Source organism: Cetorhinus maximus, unplaced genomic scaffold (genome assembly GCF_964194155.1).
Source record: "Cetorhinus maximus unplaced genomic scaffold, sCetMax3.hap1.1 HAP1_SCAFFOLD_154, whole genome shotgun sequence".
NCBI classification, from domain to species: Eukaryota; Metazoa; Chordata; class Chondrichthyes; order Lamniformes; family Cetorhinidae; genus Cetorhinus; species Cetorhinus maximus.
Genome location: NW_027596144.1, coordinates 510,347 through 529,702, shown reverse-complemented (window position 1 = coordinate 529,702; position 19,356 = coordinate 510,347). Strand labels below are relative to the sequence as shown.

The window sequence follows — 19,356 nt, the reverse complement described above, 5'->3', positions numbered from 1 at the left end:
ACTAGAATTCCTTGAGGAGGTAGCAAGCAGGATAGGTAAAGGGGAACCAGTAGATGTAATATATTTGGATTTCCAAAAGGCGTTCGATAAGGTACCACACATAAGGCTACTTAATAAGATAAGAGCCCATAGTGTTGAGGGTACCATATTAGCATGGATAGAGGATTGGCTAACTAACAGAAGACAGGGAATTAGGATAAAGGAGGCATTTTCAGAATGGCAACCTGTAACTAGTGGAGTGCCACAGTGCTGGGGCCACAATTATTTACAATATATATTAATGACTTGGATGAGGGAAGTGAATGTACTATCGCCAAGTTTGCAGATGACACAAAAATAGGTGGGAAGGCAAGCGGTGAGGATGACACAAAAGGTCTACAGAGGGATATAGACAGGTTAAGTGAGTGAGCAAAAACTTGGCAGATGGAATATAATGTGGGAAAATGTGAGGTTATACACTTTGGCAGGAAGAATAGAGGAGCTGAATATTATCTAAATGGAGAAAGACTGCAGAAGGCTGCAGCACAGAGGGATTTGGGGGTCCTTGTGCATGAATCAAAAAAAGCTAGCATAAAATTTCAGCAGGTAATAGGGAAGGCAAATGGAATGTTGACCTTTATTTCAAAGGGAATGGAGTATAAAAATAGGGAAGTCTTGCTAAAACTATACAAGGTACTAGTTAGACCACACCTAGAATAATGTGAACAGTTTTGGTCCCCTTATCTAAGGAAAGATATATTGGCATCGGAGGCAGTCCAGAGAAGGTTCACTAGGTTGATCCCGGGGATGGAGGGATTTTCTTATGAGGAGAGGTCGAGTAGGTTGGGCCTGTACTCATTGGAGTTTAGAAGAATGAGAAGAGACCTTATTGAAACATATAAGATTCTTAGGGGGCTTGACAGGGTGGTGCTAAGAGATTGTTTCCCCTTGTGGGAGAGTCTAGGACCAGAGGGCATAATCTCAGAGTAAGGGGTTGCCCATTTAAGACAGAGACAAGGAGGAATTTCTTCCCTCAGAGGGTAATGAATCTGTGGAATTCTTTACCGCAGAGGGCTGTAGAGGCTGGGTCGTTAAGTATATTCAAGGCTGAGATAGACAGATTTTTAATCAGTAAGGGAATCAAGGGTTATGGGGAAAAGGCAGGAAAGTGGAGTTGAGGATTATCAGATCAGCCATGATCTCATTGAATGGTGGAGCAGACAATGGGCTGAATGCCTACTTCTGTTCCTACATCTTCTGGTCTTATGACTTCAAATTTTAATGTTCACACTTAAAATGGGAATGAATATATGGTGTGCGGTCTGAGTTTTCCTTGGGCCCTGAGTCTTTACACTGATTTTCTTATTCCAGTGTATGCTAATGAGATCAGCAGTAAAATTCCAGTGTCAATTACTGTTGGCAAAATGAGTGCAAATTTCACATCAAATTTGGACAGAACTTACTGATTATGCCACGACTGGAATATTGGAGGCAGTAATTTTTGTATTATTTTTGTTCAGGAGTTAGATACAAGAATAAATATATTTCTTAGCTCTGATGAAGAGTCATGCGGACTCGAAACGTCAACTGTATCCCTCTCCGCAGATGCTGTCAGACCTGCTGAGTTTTTCCAGGTTATTTTTGTTTTTGTTCTAGATTTCCATCATCCGCAGTATTTTGCTTTTATCAGATATCAAACAACCAGCTTTTTATGTATCATGTCCATGAATGACGGAGATGTGCAAAGAGGCTCCTCAAATATGGGAACGGTAAGGTTAGGAATTGTAGGCTCTGATATTTACTGTGGTGCCATTTCCAAGTTGGGATGGTGAAGCCCTGGTTGAAAATCCCTGAAGTTTCAGTTTCCCCAAATGCCGTGGCATTTTAACTTGCATGTTTTTTTTTTAAACAGGTTTGCTGCCCAGAAGCCAGCCTGGTTGTCAGGCACAGCTTGCTTCTGGGCAGGAAGCACTCCAGATATGGCCACAACCCAGGAACAAATAGATTTCCTGCGCCCCAGGATAGAGATGACGGGGCTGGATACAGCGTGGGCTATAGGGTCGATGGGTGATTGCAGGGATTCAGAGAGTGATGTCAGACAGAGATGGGAGGTCGGTGGGGTGGGATGGGGGCAGTGGTGGGTACAATCGCAGGGGGTGTTGGTCCCAGTAGGAAGCAGATTACTTGGGGTGGTGGGAGGGAAGCATTTCTGCTCCTTCTGGCCCAAATGCAGTGCTGGAAAAGCAATTACCTGCTTCACGTAGATGTCGTCACCTCCTTTTGGTGCTGGGGTCCCTGAAGCATGAGAAACCCGACCAGCCAGTTAAATCTGGAAGGAAGATTAAACCTGAGACATGTAGCCTCATGAAAACATTTAAATAATAACCCACCTTCCTTGAGCGGATTGGTCACCCACCTGCTCTCCTCATCCCACCTCCACTAAAATGGGAAGCGGGTGGGCGAGAGGCAGGTTGTATTTGGGTTTGAGATTTTTTACACTTTAACATTCAACTCAACCCAAACCCACCCAATTTTTGGGGTAAAATTATTCCCCATATTTCTGTTATTCCTTCCTTTATCTAATCATGCATGTTGGTCTATATGTAGTTTATCCATATCAGGCACTTAGTCACAGGAAAAGGCATCCTAAACTCTGAACCTATGTTTAATCATTTTCACACAGATTGGAGACAGTTTATGGGGTTCGTCAGCTAATGCATTCCATCCTTAGCCCATGTAGTAGCAGGTGCAGGTTTGGCTGTGATACCGCCACAACCAAGTAGCCTTCTAACACATGAAGGAATTGGCCAACTTGTAGGAGGGCTGCTACTGCCAGTGGAATCAAACGCCTGGCAAGAGCCGTGGGCTTCCATTTCCTGATCATAATGACAACTGTAAACTACGCAAATTGATGTCGAGAAAATCCATTCCAGTACCTGCAGGAGAGGAGGGGAGAGAATCGGAGAGGTTTTGTTTTAAATGTGAAAAATAACGTTAACTATTTTCTGCAAAGGATACTCACTGTCCAGCAGTGAGCTTTAAAACATTCCCTCCTGTTAATTCTCAGAAACCAAACAGAATTTCCTTTCAGAGCTCATGACGTCATTGGAAGTCTGCAATTGAATTATCCCCTTGTAACTTACTGCAGCCAAATATTACCCAGCACCTACTAATTGTTCTCCCCTTAATAAGTTAAATCAAGTGTCTTCTGCAAAACATTTATCCTATAGAGAGCAACACGCCACACAAGGTTCACACTGCTTTCAGCAGTCTGATTCAGTCACTGAAGACCGGGATTGTGAAGACATTTGTCTACTTATTTCCACACTCGTTAAATTACACTTTTTCAAATTTAGACCAACATTAGGTAACTCCATCAGCAAGTGGTTCTGATCTGGAATGCACCTGCCTTTGGAATAGAGCAGTGAAGAGAAAACCCAAGGAATCAATTGAGAACAAAGTGGATGCTGCAATTGGGAAGCTTTCCAACCATTCTGGATGGATGAACCGAAATGGGATGGATGGTTTTCCTCACCTGTTTTGTCCTATGGAAACATCCATGGAACCCTGACTGACTGCTACCTAGCTGCAAAGTGCACGTTTGGGCATTGAGTGATAACAGGGTTAACCTCCCCTCCCTACCCCAATCCTTTGCAGTCAAATAGCCGGCCCAACCAATCACTGTCCGTGCCAAGAACAGTCAATTGGTCAAGAATTGCCAGAAATATGTCAGATCTTGACCCCGGGTGAGTATCTGCAGCTTCAGGAGCAGATTGGAAGGATAAAATACAGTGTTCTGATGAGAGGGCAGGTAAAAGGAATTGTGCTGGTTGGTCACTTGTTTCCTGTTTTTCTTTGCAGATCTGAAGTAAGTATCAAATTGGGCAGAAAATCAAAGAAGGTGCAGGACGCCACAGATCTACAGATCGTGAGACCAGGTAAGAGAGGAGGCTCAACCTGTTTGGCAGCTGAATGGCAGGCAGGAGCCACAAAATGCTGCGGTGCAGGTAGTGAGCTTAATCCCATTAGTTCAGCACATCAATTGTCCCACCCTGAGCAGGAACAGCCCAGTCTGTTCTCACACTCTCAACTAGATAAAGATTTAAATTAGATTCAAATCAAGGTGGCCTATAGTGACAGCACAGAGAGAGGAGGTACTTCTTATATGTGTTAAAGGGCAGAACTTGCATTTGTATAGCACCTTTTACAACCTCAGGACATCCTTCAATCAACGTCACTAAAAAAATCATTATCTGGTCATTATCTCATTGCTGTTTGTGGGAGTTGTGTTTCCTGCATCCCAACAGCAACCGCATTTCAAAGGTAATTAATTGGTGGTGAAGCACTTTGGGACACCCAGAGGTCAGAAAAGGTGCTAGAGAAAGGCAAATTCTTTCTTTCACTGTTGTAGCTTAGGACACTGTTGTTCAATTTGTAGCTTTCAAGCAAGGTAGTACAGTGAACATGACTCTGATAATCCAATACGCGTGGCACACTCTGAGCTGGCATTGGCTGGAGTGGTGATTAGTATTTCTAGAATTTAAAAAAGTTGCCTGAGCTGTCAGCACAAAACAGTGAAGGAAATCACACTGGACAGCTAATCCTACTCTGTGGTTGAGTCAGAGCATGTCAGCATCCCAGCCCTGACTCTCTGCATTATTTCTTTGTTATTGTAATAGCATAACGCCTTTGGTTAAGGTTATTAAATAATGTCTTTTTTTAAAATTGCACTTCAGCCCACCTGTTGTGTAGTGACTAATGTCGATCTCAGTAATAAGTGTCGGATTAAAGTATAGTGAATGCTGGGACTGAGCGCTCAGTATGAAGCAAGGCAATGAAACCACCAGCTTTACATCATGCATTTCTGAACTCTCAGCCGACAGCTCATAGGTCATTCAGAGAGAAACGATCTTTTATGTGGTTCAAGTCCAAAGTGTCAGCCTTGGTTCAGTAGGTAGCAGTCTCTTACCTCTGAGTCAGAATGTTGTGGGTTCAAGTTTCAAGTTCAAAATCTAACATGACCCTCGCAGCACAGTACTGAGGGAGTGCTGCACAGTCGAAGCTGTCATCTTTCAGATGAGATGGTAAACCGAGGGCCCTGTCTGCCCTCTCAGGTGGATGTAAAAGATCCCATGTCCCTGGTTCAAAGATGAACAGGGCAGCCCTCCCACAGTTTCAGTCAATATTTATCCCTCAATCAATATCACTGAAAACAGATCATAACATTGCTGTTTGTGGGATCTTGCTGTGTACAAATTGGCTGCTGTGTCTCCTACAACAGTGACTACACTACGAAATTAATTGGCTGTAAAGCACTTTGTGATGTCCTGATGTTGTTAAAGGTGCTATGTAAATGCAGGTCTTTCTTTCTATCTTTGCACTGGGGCTGCTGCTTTTTTGTAGGCACCATTTTCCTCCTTTTCTAAATTAGGTCTCTCAAGACAAGATAAAACAACCTTTTGTAGAAATTTTTGATTCAGCTGTATAAATATTTTTACCACACAGCATAGCACACACGCTGTGACTTGTCTGATTCTTCGGAAGAATAATATTATGCTTAATTTAGAGACTTTCCCCACCCAGAGAGTGTCGACTCTTGCTGGGTACAGTTTCACAGGTGCCAGTAACCTTCCACTACCCAATCCAGTTTCCCATTCCTCTTGTGAACCTGTGAGAGCAATAGATTTTTGTTAAGTGAGGGTACCCAGAGACATGCTGGTGCAGGCAAGACGGGCAAAATGGCCTCTCCCGTCATATGTTTCTAGATGGGAAAATAGAGCTGAAGGGCAGATCTAACTGAATGGCGGAGCAGAATGAATGGCCTCCTCCTTTTTCTTACGGTTTCTAGGCATTGAGTGTCGGGAGGCTGTTTGTCATCAGAAGTGAGGACAATCCTGTCCTCGTTCCAGCATCAATGCAGACTTTCTCACCAGGATCACGAGAGAGATCAGGAGGAGAATGCTGATTGATTTTTCTACCTAGTCCAGGGGCATTATAACATCCCAAATAATGTCATCACATGTTGGAAATTGAAGCTGAGACCTCTGTGGTCTGTATGATCTAATACCCATAATAGCTAGCAGACCTACCCACCCAGCCACTAACAACGTGTGCCTATTACAGGATTAATAAAAGGTGCCTTGTGCTGAAGTTCTGATAAGTGTGACTCTGTTGCATCCTAAAAGGGACAGGAGTCAGCATCGGAGGACGGGATGACCCGTGTTAAACCACACTGCCAGGCCTGCTCCCAAGCCCCGCTGACCAGAAGCTCCCAGGTTTTATCCCTGGTCTTTGCCAAATTACCTGTGGCCACTGGAGGGTTGCAACAATTGGCCGCCTTCCCCCAAAAATAGGAAAGGAAAAGTGGCCGTGATTCCTGCCCCTGATCCCTAACTGGTGATTGCTGCAGCGAGCATCAACAACAACAACTTGTATTTTTATAGCACCTTTAACAAAATAAAACATCCCAAGGCGTTTCGCAGCAGCATTATCAAATAAAGTTTGACACCAAACCACGTAAGGTGATATTAGAACAGGTGACCCAAAGCTTGGTCCAGGAGGTAGTTTTTAATGAGCTTATTAAAGGAGGAGAGAGGGGTAGAGAAGCAAAGAGGTTTAAGAGGGAATTTCAGAGCTTAGGCTCTAGACAGCTGAAGGGATGACTGCCAGTGGTGGAATGATGAAAATCAGGGATGCTCAAGGGGCCTAAATTGGAGGAGTGTAGAGATCTCATCAGTTAAGGAAAGGCTTGGGCTCTCCTGGGACATCCCCTCCCACAGTTGAGTAGTTTGCCACATTTAGTTGTTGAAGACGGATCTGATTCTTCTGTAAGACTCACACACAAGGGCCAGCATTTGGGTGGGGTACGGGACACACTGTCAGTTACCTTGGAGCTGTGCACCCCAGTAAGTTCCTGCCTTCAGGGGGATGGGCAAAGTAAACTGGGGGGAAAAAAATAAAATTAAAATGAAAGAAGTTAAAAATGGTGCATTTCTGATTTCAGGTGAATATGTTATCATGGTGAAGGACGTGACAACTCCACCTTTCCTGGGTCGTACTCTCTCGCCCGCTTTCATTCTCTTGAAGGTTATACCACAGAAAGCGAATAAAAGGGGCAGCATAAAGGAGCTTCATAAGGTGCCCAACAAGTAACGAGACTCCTGAAGAACATTGCATCTGTGGAAATTTAGGCAATAGCATCCATGTATTATTTTTGCCCTGCACCCCTTTGATCTACCAGAGAGACCCTTCTTCTTTGATCTTTCCTTTCTCCACTCCCTTCTCCCTTGATACCGTCACTCAGGGTGACAGCTAGAAACACTATTTCATGTCACACTCTCGTAGCCAGAAGAGCGAAGAGACTCTCATCCCATTAGTCTGGGTCAGGGTTGAGTCCAGTTCTGAGAAGTGAAAGGGAATGCGCTAAACCACAGTAAACGCCCAGTCCCAAAATAGTCGACTCTATAAATGGGACACAGAAAGAAAAGTCCCTGCAGTAAGCGGAGGTGTCATTTCAGAACAGATTCGTACCAGAAAAGATTAGAATTTTTTTTTTAATATTCTGTTTACTTCAGTTAATTAAGATATAAATATAATTTTTAAAATCTCTATTTAATAAACCATGTGTTTGAATGTTTTCACTTCCCTTAAAGCTGCAAGAGCCTGTAAGCATCAAATGCAGCTGGTGGTGGGAAAGTCTTTCTGTCTCGTCGAGAGGATAAGCTAAACAGGATGGTCAGATCTGAGGAAAGATTCGGCAGAAAACAGTTTCTGAACAACAACTTCAGCAATGTATCTAGACTGACCTGTTTGACCATTCAAATTACAGCTTCTCCGACGTTTTAGTCAGTGTGTAAATATGCCATGCATAAGGGGTTGTTCACTCCTTGGTTAATGCCGAGTTAGCAGGTTTCAGCTGGACTGCTAATCGTGGAGCTATCATTTGCATCACTGGCCCAGGCAGAATGGAACAAAGCCACCCCACTCCTGACCACTATCCTATGACTATAGACACGAGGTGAGGATAGGAGCAAGCCTGCCTGTGATTCACCCACAATCAAATACCCTGCCACTTTAGAATTATTACTCAGTTAAGGTACCAGATTAGCCTCCAGACTGTAACACTTCCTTTTTAGAGAGAAGTGCAGGGCTATGTGGAAAGAGTAGGCGAGTCAGCAAAGTCCGCACAGGCAATGATGGCCTGAATGTATGTTTATATGAAGTGGGAAAAATTAAGGGAGATTTTAAAAATAACCACAGTGCAATCATTTCCCTGTTAAAGATCCATGTTGAGGGCCATTTGTGACAGGATTGGTGAAGTCTTGCTTCACCAATGACTTTTTTTTTGGCCTCTGGTGTTTCTTGACCCCTCCTTTTTTCTCTCTCCCTCTTTTTTATTTGCTTTTCTTCTCTCCATCCCCAAATTCTCATCCCAGCACTTGTAATTTTTGCTTGTAGATTTTCAGCTAGTTGAATGACCTGTTTTATTTCTATTTACCGTGGCTATTGTATGGACAAGCCTGATCCCAGAGTGGGACCCAGCTTGATAGATCCTAATTTTTAACTTTTGTTTAGATACGTGGAAAGTGGCTACTGAACAGATTCACAGAAATCAGCTAATGAACTTTTAACAAAAGAATAAAACATTTATTTAACAAGAAAAGATGAACTGTATTACAATACTCCTTCACCCACAACTATACCTTTACAGACATATACAGATTTGTAAGGCTCACACAAGTTACAAAAACTATCTTATAAACCAATAGGTGACCTGTGGTCAGACACAGCACACTCTGAAACCAAGTGGCAGATGCCACTCCAAACAGATGCTATGAATCTATCATCAACTCCCCACAGACGCTTGTAACACTGTGAGCCAGCCAGTTTCACTGAACTCCATCTTTCACATGGAGGTTTCTAATGTCTACTCTCCAAGAGCTCACTTTGGAACTTCTCCCAAATTGACGCTTTCTCTTAGACACCTCCTGCAAGGGTCCACCTCCAGGGTTTTGAACTCTCCTTCTGATGTTCCTCTCCCCTGGGTCACCACATGCATTCAAGCTTTTTTCCACGCACTCTCTCTCACCGACTCAGCTGTCAACAGTACACCACTGATGTCTCTTTGGACCTTCTAGCTTCTCACAAGCCGTTCTCACTTTAAATCTGCTTGCTGCAGCATTCGTCTCTTTAAGCATGAAGCTTGGAGCCTTTCTCTGCTCCTCACTCTTAACATCACTTAACAGGACCTTTTCCAGGTTCCTGTCCTTCCTTTGACTAGAAGATCTTCTTTGTTCCACTCCCCTGGATTTGGGGACTTGCTTCTTTAGCTTGGAACTTGTTGTCTGTCCCTTTTGCTCCAGTCTCTCTCTGGCAGCTTCTTTCAATCAACCTTAGCTTGGGACTGGCCATCTGCCCCTTCTAGGCTGCTTTTGCCTGGCAGCTGCTCCCAGCTGAACTCAAAACTGCTGTTTCTTTACTTTTTCTGTGTATGTGCACCTCTCTGGACATCTGTTGCTAGGCAACAGCACAGTTTTTCTACTCTTGTGTTTGCTGAACTTCTCTTAGAGTCGTAAAACTTATTAGAAATGCAGGCACCTTTTAAAGTGAAACTAAAACTCAACGTGACCTTTTCTTAACACACAAACACAGAAATACAAATCAAACTTAAACTTTAAAGCTAAAGCTCATTCCTAATACCCACAAATACAAATATAACTTACTTAAACTGTCTCTATTTCCTAACACCTCCCCTTGGGAAGAAAGAAAGCTTCACAACAGTGAAGGTTTATTTAAAACAGCCTTACATCCACCTCACACAAACTTAACATCATAAAGCTCTAACAATAGCAAACAAACTTTCCGTTACATTTCATAACTACACTTTATATCATGCAATTATAAAGATTTATGCAAAACAAAGTCAATCAATGTAATAAGATTAGTAGAATTTGTACATCATAGCTTTACCATAACTCAACTCTTATGTTTCTTTTTCCTCTTATTCCCAGTCTTTAACTCAGCAAGGAATGTTTCATTTAAGTCTACAACCCAATCACCCTTTTTGTTAGCTGTAGGCCTAATTCCATCCTCAAGCTCATTTTCCGAATGAAAATGTGGTAAATTCTCATTTCGATTTAGCAAAGTCAAAATGGCATTTTTGTGAGTGAACATCTCATTTCTTCTCTGATCAAAATCTCTTTTCGCCATTTCAAGGGTGTTATTGAGATGCTTTCTACGTTCACACAAAAGGGTTTCATATTCCTGCTTGGTTTAATCTTTAAACTTCTTATGATATTGTTATTTCTCACATTCCCATTTCGAACAGGTCTTTTTCACTTCTTTTTGAGCAGCGTCAATTATATTCTCCCTATGGAGTTTCATAGTTCATTCTAACCCTTCAGCTCTTTTACAGAATCCACAAACATTATCATTCCACTCCTGTACAGGTTTTGAATGGCCTTTTGCAACCTGTCCGCTTGCCTGCATTCTAACTGCTGTGTTTTGTATATTAGCACTGGCAATCACCTGTAAATCAGTGTCTCTGGTCATTGACCTTGAAGAGTCACTTTGCGATTTCGGTCCTTTTTGTTGACAATTCCTACTTTCCAATTCTGCAGGTACTTTGGTTGTTTTCATATTGTCCATTACTGAGGTTGATACATCAGTAATTTTACTTGGATCACAATTTGGCAAGAAATATTTCAGGAAAGACTTTGGAACTGTGACACTCCATACCACACGCCTTCCCCTTCATTTTCTTCAGTTTGCCTTGAAGTTCAAGAATCTCATTGCTTTTTCCAAGATGAGTTCTAACAGTTTATTAATCTTGGTTTTTAATTCTGTATTCAACCAATTGTTCTGATTTACCAACAATTCCTTTTCTTGTTCAAAACATTTTCCACGATACTTCATAGCAACTACAGATGCTTGAAGTTCATCATGTTTTAACTGAAGATTGACCTTTGTTAAGTTTGCTTCTACAAGTTTATCATTTAGACATTTCAAGTCCTCAGTCAAGTGTTCTACTTTCTGTGACTGATTCTCAACTGTTCTCACCAACATATCTCCTTTCATTAGCAAACTCTTCTTTCATACGTGAAAATTGGTTTTCTACATTGATCAGGTTTTCCTTCAATTGCTTGTTATCAGAAATAAGTGTTTCAATTTTGGCCACAGTAGTTTTTTGAAGTCAGTTAAGATCAGCATGATCAGCTGCCTGTTGCGATACAGTCATCACCACATTACAGTTTCTACTAGCCAAATCATTGCCCAGAATAAAATCCACCCCTTCAATAGGTGATTTAGGACTAATTCCATAGAACCATAGAAAAGTTACAGCACAGGAGGCCGCCATTCGGCCCATCTTGTCCATGCCAGCCCGAGGACACCCAGGTGCCCTTTCTAATCCCACCTTCCTGCACCCGGCCCATAGCCCTGCAGCTTACAGCACTTAAGGTGCAGATCCAGGTACTTTTTAAAAGAGTTCAGAGTTTCTGCCTCTACCACCAACTTGGGCAGCGAATTCCAGACACCCACTACCCTCTGCGTAAAAAAGTTCTTCCTCATGTCCCCCCTACACCTTCTGCCACTTATCTTGAATCTATGTCCCCTGGTTCTAGAATTCTCCACCAAGGGAAACAATTTTATCCTGTCCACTCTATCTATTCCCCTCATAATTTTGTACACCTCAATCAAGTCGCCTCTCAGCCTTCTTTGTTCTAAGGAAAATAACCCCAACCTATCCAATCTCTCCTCATAGCTACACTTTTCTAACCTGGCAACATTTTTGTAAACCTCCTCTGCACTCTCTCCAGAGCTATTATGTCCTTCCTGTAATGTGGTGACCAGAACTGCACACAATACTCCAGTTGTGGCCTCACCAGTGTTTTATACAATTCCAACATTATATCCTTACTTTTATATTCTATACCTCTGCCAATGAAGGAGAGTATTCCATATGCCTTCTTTACAACCTTGTCTACTTGAACTGCTGCCTTCAGGGACCTGTGTACTTGTACGCCAAGATCTCTCACTTCATCTACCCCTCTTAGTATATTCCCATTTATTGTGTAATCCCTGTAACTGTTTGACCTCCCTAAGTGTATGACCTCACACTTCTCTATGTTAAAATCCATCTGCCACTTTACCGCCCACTCCACCAACCCATCTATATCGTTTTGGAGATTATGGCTATCCTCAAACAATCCACTATTCAGCCAATCTTTGTGTCATCTGCAAATTTCCCAATCGTGCCCCCCACGTTCACGTCCAAATCGTTAATATATAACACAAACAGCATGGGTCCCAACACCAAGCCCTGTGGAACACCACTTAAGACAACTTTCCATTCGCTAGGGCATCCATCAACCATTACCCTTTGTTTCCTGTTACAAAGCCAACCTTTTATCCAGTTTGCCACATTACCCTGAATCCCATGGGCTTTTACTTTCCTGACCATGTGGGACCTTGTCAAATACCTTGCTAAAATCCATGTACACAACATCCACTGCACTACCTTCATCAACCTTTCTTGTTACTTCCTCAAAGAATTCAATCAAATTTGTGAGGCAAGACCTTCCTTTAACAAATCCATGCTGACCATCCCTGACTAGTCCATGCCTTTCCACATGACAGTTAATCCTATCTCTCAGGATTGATTCTACTAATTTGCTCACCACCGATGTAAGACTAACTGGCCTATTATTGTTTGGCATTTCCTTTGATCCCTTTTTAAACAATGGAACCACGTTTGCATTTCTCCAGTCCTCCGGTTCCTCCCCTGTATCTAGTGAAGATTGGAAAATCATCCTCAGAGCATCTGCTATCTCCTCCCTGACTTCCTTCAGCAGCCTCGGAAACAATCCATCTGGCCCCAGTGAGTTATCAGCTTTCAAGGATTTCAACCCTTCGAGTACTTCCTCTCTCTTTATGACTATCCCGTCCAATATCTCGCAGTGTTCCTCCTGGACTACTATATCTACATCCTCCCTTTCCTTTGTGAACACAGAGACAAAATATTCATTCAAAACCCTTCCCACAGCCTCTGCATTTACACACAAGTTTCCATCTTCATCTCTGATAGGTCCCACTTTTTCCTTAACTAACCTTTTAGCATTAATGTATTGGTAAAACATCTTTGGGTTATCTTTAACTTTACTTGCTAATCTTTTTTCATGCCCTCTCTTTGATTTCCCTATTTCCTTTTTTACTTTGTCCCTGCACTTCCTATATTCGTCTAGGCTATTTGCAGTGCTTAGTTCTTTGTGCCTATCGTATGCTTTCTTTTTCTGTTTGATCCTACCATAACAATTCCATTTATAATGTGACTTTGTAAGTTGACTTTACACAAAAAAACAGGTTCATAAATTCCATTAATACCCCTTATTAATGTTTTCTCCTTCATAAAACTACCCAGAACACAAATTGTATCATCAGCCACCATTAATGATTGATCTGCCCCTGTATCTCTCAAAATTTTAATCTGTTTACGTATTTTGTTGAAGGAGTAAGGGAACCCTTCTCTCTTTCGAAACAAAACATCCAGAATCTCTAATAGCCTGACTTCCTTCACCAGTAATCAAAGAAGAATTCTCTGGACAACCTTGATCCATATCCCCCTTTCCTGTATGTTCTGAGGGAACACATTTCACCTGTACCATTGCCACAGTTTTAGCAACCATTTCCTTTTCTGATGCAACCTTTCCTGAGGATTTCTTTGGCATTCCTACTACTGCAATAGGGCTACCATTTAATTTCCAGCAATCTGCCCTAACATGTCCCACCTTGTTACAATGGAAACACTTAGGCTTTTGAATGTTGCCTCCACCCTCAGCACCTTCCTTTCTGGCCTGAAGAGAAATTTCAGGAGAATTCCCAACTGTGCCTTCTTTCCCCTGGCTACTTGCCTTCCTTTCACTTTCCCATTTCCTATCCTTCTTGGGTTTATGGGGATGATGGAAAAAGGGTTTGGGTCTATGGACCAGTTCATAATTGTCTGCCATCTCTGCTGCCTGTCTAGCTGTTTTCACCCTCTGGTGTCCAACATGGGTTGTAGCTACAGGAGAAAGTGAATCTTTAAATTCTTCCAAGAGAATTATTTCCCTAAGAGTTTCATATGTTGTCTCTTCCTTTAATGCCCACATCCAACAGTCAAAATTACTTTACTTTACCGTCTCAAACTCAATATAGGTCTACCCAGGCTGTTGCCTTATTCCGAAATTTCTGCCTGTATGCCTCGGAGACCAACTCATATGCACTCAGAATAGCCTTTTTTACTGTATCACAATCCACCAATACCTCTTCTGAAAGTGAAGATAAACTTCATGAGCTCTACCTACCGACCGACTCTGTAACAGTAATGTCCATATTTCTTTTGGTCACTTCATTTGCTTAGCCACCTTTTCAAACGAGATAAAGAACGTCTCTACATCCCTTTCCTCAAACATTTGGGAGCTTGCACAAACTTAAACATCTCCCCACTAGGCTTTAGGTTGAAGGTTTTTTCATCATCAGAACTTTCCTCAGCATCTGAGATCTCTTTTTTAACTTATAGCCTTCTAAGCTGGTATCCCCTTTCTTGTTCCTTCTCTCTTGCCGGAAATTCCAGTTCCAGATTCCTTTCTTTCTGCTGCCTTTCCGTTTGCTCCCTTTGAAGTGCTCTCTCTTTTTCTTTCTCTTTCTCTTTTGCATCCAGCTTTTTCAATTCCAATTGTTTTCCTTTTTCTTTCACCTCTAATTCAAGTCTTTTCAGTTCCTTTTCATATTCAAGTTGCTTCACTCGCAACTAGACCTTAGCCAATTCAACTGACTCATCCCCTGGAGAATGTGGTCTCTCTATTATCCCTTCCAGTTTCAAATGCTGTGCTATTATCTCAACTATGTCTACTTTCTTCATCCCTATAGGTAACCCTAACTCCAGTTTATCTGCCAATTCCATCAGCTACTGTTGGTTAATTTCTGTGAACCAGTCAGGATTACATTTTCCATTTGTAAAACAGTCTTAGCATCCCCCAAAGTCATTTTGAATTCCAAGGCATATAATATACCTCACAGCAACTCCAATTCCTATGTCCAGTACCTCTGTACCTACATGTAATCGTTAAAAAAGGATTCACAGATCCCACCAAAAGTCAAGGATTTCCAATCCCGCTTTATAAACGATAATCCTGGACCAATTTTTATTTTGCGTCCAATCAGCCGCTGTCCGCATTTCGAATCCTGCAAGAGCCCCCACGTTATGATCCCAGCTGATATAACTACTGGACAAGCCTGATCCCAGGGTGGAACCCGGCTTGATAGATTCTAATTTTTAATTTTTGTTTAGATACGTAGAGCGTGGCTACTGAACAGAGTCACAGCAGTCAGCTGATGAACTTTTAATAAAAGAATAAAATATTTATTAAACAATACTCCTTCACCCACACCTATACCTTTACAGATATATACAGATTTGTAAAGATAACACAAGTTACAAAATCTATCTTATACTCTAATCTTTACAGTAAGTACAGTAAGTCCATGTAAACCAATTGGCGAACTGTGGTCAGGCTTACCACACTCTGAAACCAAGTGGCAGATGCCGCTCCAAACAGATGAATCTCTCATCAACTCTCCACAGAAGCTTGTTACACCATGAGCCAACCAGTCTCACTGCATTTGTCTTTCACACGAAGGTTTCCACTCTCCAATCTCCAAGAACTCACTTGGGAATCTTCTCCCAAATCAACGCTTTCTCTCAGATGCCTTCCACAAGGGTCCACCTCCAGGGTTTTGAACTCTCCTTCTGATGTTCTTCTTCTCTGGGTCACCACGTGCATTCAAGCTTCCTTCCACGCACTCTCTCTCACCAACTCAGTCGTCAACAGTACACCACTGTTTCACATGCCCATAGCAAAGAGCTACAGACCTTCAGCAGTCTCTTTGGACCTTCTGGTTTCTCACAAGCCGTTCTCGTTTTAAATCTGCTTGCTGCAGCATTCGTCTCTTTAAGCATGAAGCTTGGAGCCTTTCTCTGCTCCACACTCTTAACTTCACTTAACAGGACCTTTTCCAGGTTCCTGTCCTTCCTTTGACTGGAAGATCTTCTTTGGACTTTCTCCTGTTCCACTCCCCTGGATTTGGGGACTCTCTTCTTTAGCTTGGGGCTGGCTATCTGCCCCTTCTAGGTTGTTTCTGCCTGGCAGCTGCTCCCAGCTGAACTCAAAACTGCTGTTTCTTTACTTTTTCTGTTTGTGTGTGTGTGTGGGTGTGTGTGGGGGTGTGGGTGTGTTTGTGTGTGTGTGTGTGTGTGTGTGGGTGTGGGGTGTGGGTGTGGATGTGGGTGCGTGTAGGTTTGTGTGGGGTGTGGGTGGGTGAGTTGGGTGTCCCTCTCAGGAGCCCTGTTGTTAGACAACAGCACAGTTTCTTTCTAGCCTCTGATCTGTCCCAAGTTTCTAGTCTTGTATTTGCTTTCTTCTCTTAGAGTCGTAAAACTCATTCGAAATGCAGGGAGGTTATAAAGTGAAACTAAAACTCAACTTGACCTTTTCTTAACACACAGTACAGAAATACAAATCAAACTTAAACTTTAAAGCTAAAACTTATTCCTAACATCCACAAATACAAATATAACTTAAACTGCCTCTATTTCCTAACAAGTGATTAATCGAGCCCTCAGTAAACCCTTACACCTCTGTTTCTCGATTGATAGTAACCATGCTTCCCCCTCAATCCCCTGCATCCCAACCATGGCTACGACTCCCCCGCTCCTCCACCAGCCACTTCCAATTCCTCTGCATCCAATGATCTTGGCCCTTAACTGTTTTTTTTTTACCTTCAGTTGGAATCTCAGTGTTGCACCATTAATTCAACATGTCATTTTAATTTTCTCTGGATGGCTCAGTTTACTGTACAAGGCAGCCTTGTGGTGCAGTCTCAGTGTCTCTACCTCTCGGCCAGTAGCCCTGGGTTCAAGTCGCATGCCAGGACTTGCTGGCCGTGGAAGGGTTGTTCATGATGTGCTCCAGTGTGCTGATAATCAGCCTGGGAATCCTTCCACCACCTCCCTCACTATTCCCCAAAGATGGAAAAAGTGTGTGTGTGTGTGTGAAGATATTCTTCAAAATAAATTTTACTGTACTGGTTAAAATTTATGAACCATTTAGGAAAAAAGGCTTTGACGTATGAAGCAGTGGTTTATGGATAATCTGAACTGTGCACTAAGTGCTGGGAGTCCTGGTTCAAGATGTTTCTATGAACAACATTCACTCGAATGAGCCTCTGATCTGTCCCAAGTTCCTGATCTCAATTGGGTCACCAACAACTTCAAATGGAGAGGAAACAGCCCGGAGCTACCTCTGTTGTTCTGCTCTAGCTGCCCTGTCAGTTGCCTGTGACAAAAGTGACTATACCTGTAGTTGCCTTCTCCCAAAACGCTGAGCTGCAAGAAGACAAAAGGGAGAAATCCACCAGAGATGGTGGAAGGGGAATGATGGTCTATTCAGCTCCTCAAGCCTGTTCCACCAGTCAGTTTAAACATGGATGATCTGTATCTTAATTAATCCCCCAGCCTTGGCTTAATAATGTTTAATACTCTTCATAACAAAGATCTATCAGTTTCAGTCTTGAAAGCTCCAATTGACACCCAACATCCAAAGCTCTTGGGGGTAAAGATCCAGATTCCCACTACCCTTTGTGCGATGAGGTGTTTCCTGACATCACTCCTGAATGGCCCAGCTCTCATTTTCAGATTATGCCCTCTTGTTCTGAACTCCTCACAAGAGGAAATCATTTTTCCTCTAACTACCCTATTAAACCCTTTAATCATCTTAAATACCTCAAAGAGATCAGTCCTCTATCTTCAATGATCAAGAGAATACAAGCCTTGTCTATACAACCTGTCCTTATAATTTAACCCTTTTAGTCCAGAGAAACCTGTTGGGGAGGTGGGGGAATTATAGAATGACTGTTGACTTTTACATCCCAGCTGTGGCAGTAATACCACAATCATTAATCATTGCACTGACCATCTCTATCATTTTTATACCTTTCTCTCTCCTGAAGGGACTTGACTTTTCCAGGTTACAGTTCCCTTGCAGTATTTTGCCCAACTGACCATCATGTGTGAACAGGTAACCCCTGCTGGAAGTGACGAGCGAGAGCATGATCAGCATCCACTGCAATGCCCCAACAGTCGAATAGCTTGTCAAAACTAAAACAGAAGGACCAATACTTGAAAAATCAAAAAATGCTGGAGATACTCAGCAGATAAGGTAGCATCTGTGGAGAGAGAAAGAAAAAGATAGACATTTTGGGCGAGGTATTCCAGTGTCACCCACCGCGGAATCGGAAATTTCCACCCGAAGTCAACAGGCCTTTTGCTGGTGTGTCAACTTTTCTGTCCTGCCCGCTACGATTCCCATGGCGAGTGGGATCAGAAAATCCCACCCTTCAGGTCAATGACCTATCATTAAAACTGGAAACTGTCAGAGAGGAACAGTTTTTAAGCAAGTACAGAGCCAGCAAAAAGTGGCTAGAGGGTTGCAGGGAGGTAGGTTGGGGGTTCAAGAAAAGAGGAAAAGGGAGAGAGATCTATGATGGAATGGAGGATGAGTGGTTGATTGACAAATGGGATGGCAGTGCAAGGATAAGGCCTGCCAACTCTGTCTATCTGAGTTCAGAAATGGTCACTATTACAGTTACTTAGAAAGCAGTTTCTTCTCAGTCCCCTGGAGGATGATGAGACCTTTGTACATGTCAACTGGGCTCTGGCAGGTCTTTGAAAGCAGCCTGGCATTTCTGGCTGAACAAGGTTGCTTCTCCCTCTGTAGAGTTCACCCTGTGCTGTTGCCTAACACCAAACACCCCCATCTCCAGCCTTGAGGGGGTTAGGGGTGCCCATTTTTACCACACCCAACAATCAGATGGCAGCTGGATAGAGGGTGGGGTCATGGGTCAGGTTCTGATGTTGGCTTTGCCGATGAAGATGAATTCAACATTTTAATAACTAAAACCTCCATATCACAAGATGGTCAGACAGTTAGATTTTTCGATGGTTTACACTTTAGGTATTTCCAAACAAACACTGCCTTTACCTGATGCAGCTCCAGTACCTGGGCCCCTGCCAACACTCTGCTCGAGTCAGCCACTGGGAAGCGGACAAGAGCTGCTAGAGTGCAACCCAATACTTGCCTCTGAAAATCAGCTTCCTTTGACTGCCTGTCTGACAGCCCCCCTAGAACCAAGGTTAATATTTCAAAGGGAGGGAGAAAAACTCAGGCTGGTGGTGGTGGGGTGCGGGGGTGGCGAAGGGGTGGGGTGCAAAAGTCATGCCCCTGACTGCAGCCTGATGACCTCTACCTCCTATGTTGTTGGGTGATGTTAGGATTGGCTGTGATG

At 42.8% G+C, this 19,356-nt stretch overlaps 1 protein-coding gene across 4 annotated transcripts in view; it reads left to right on the top strand.

Annotated features, from left to right (window-relative positions):
• LOC144672935 (MORN repeat-containing protein 1-like) overlaps nt 1–17,964 on the top strand; it is a 194,490-nt gene extending 176,526 nt beyond the window's left edge. For 3 of the 4 annotated variants that reach the window (XM_078534942.1, XM_078534941.1, XM_078534943.1), the window contains 2 exons: nt 3,841–3,917; nt 6,983–17,964. In XM_078534942.1, coding sequence (XP_078391068.1) covers nt 3,841–3,917; nt 6,983–7,131 — 226 coding nt within the window. In that variant the 3' untranslated portion in view covers nt 7,132–17,964. The remainder of the gene's footprint in view (nt 1–3,840; nt 3,918–6,982) is intronic. The other variant, XR_013574212.1, reaches the window with a different exon arrangement.
• Nucleotides 17,965–19,356: the final 1,392 nt, after the last annotated feature.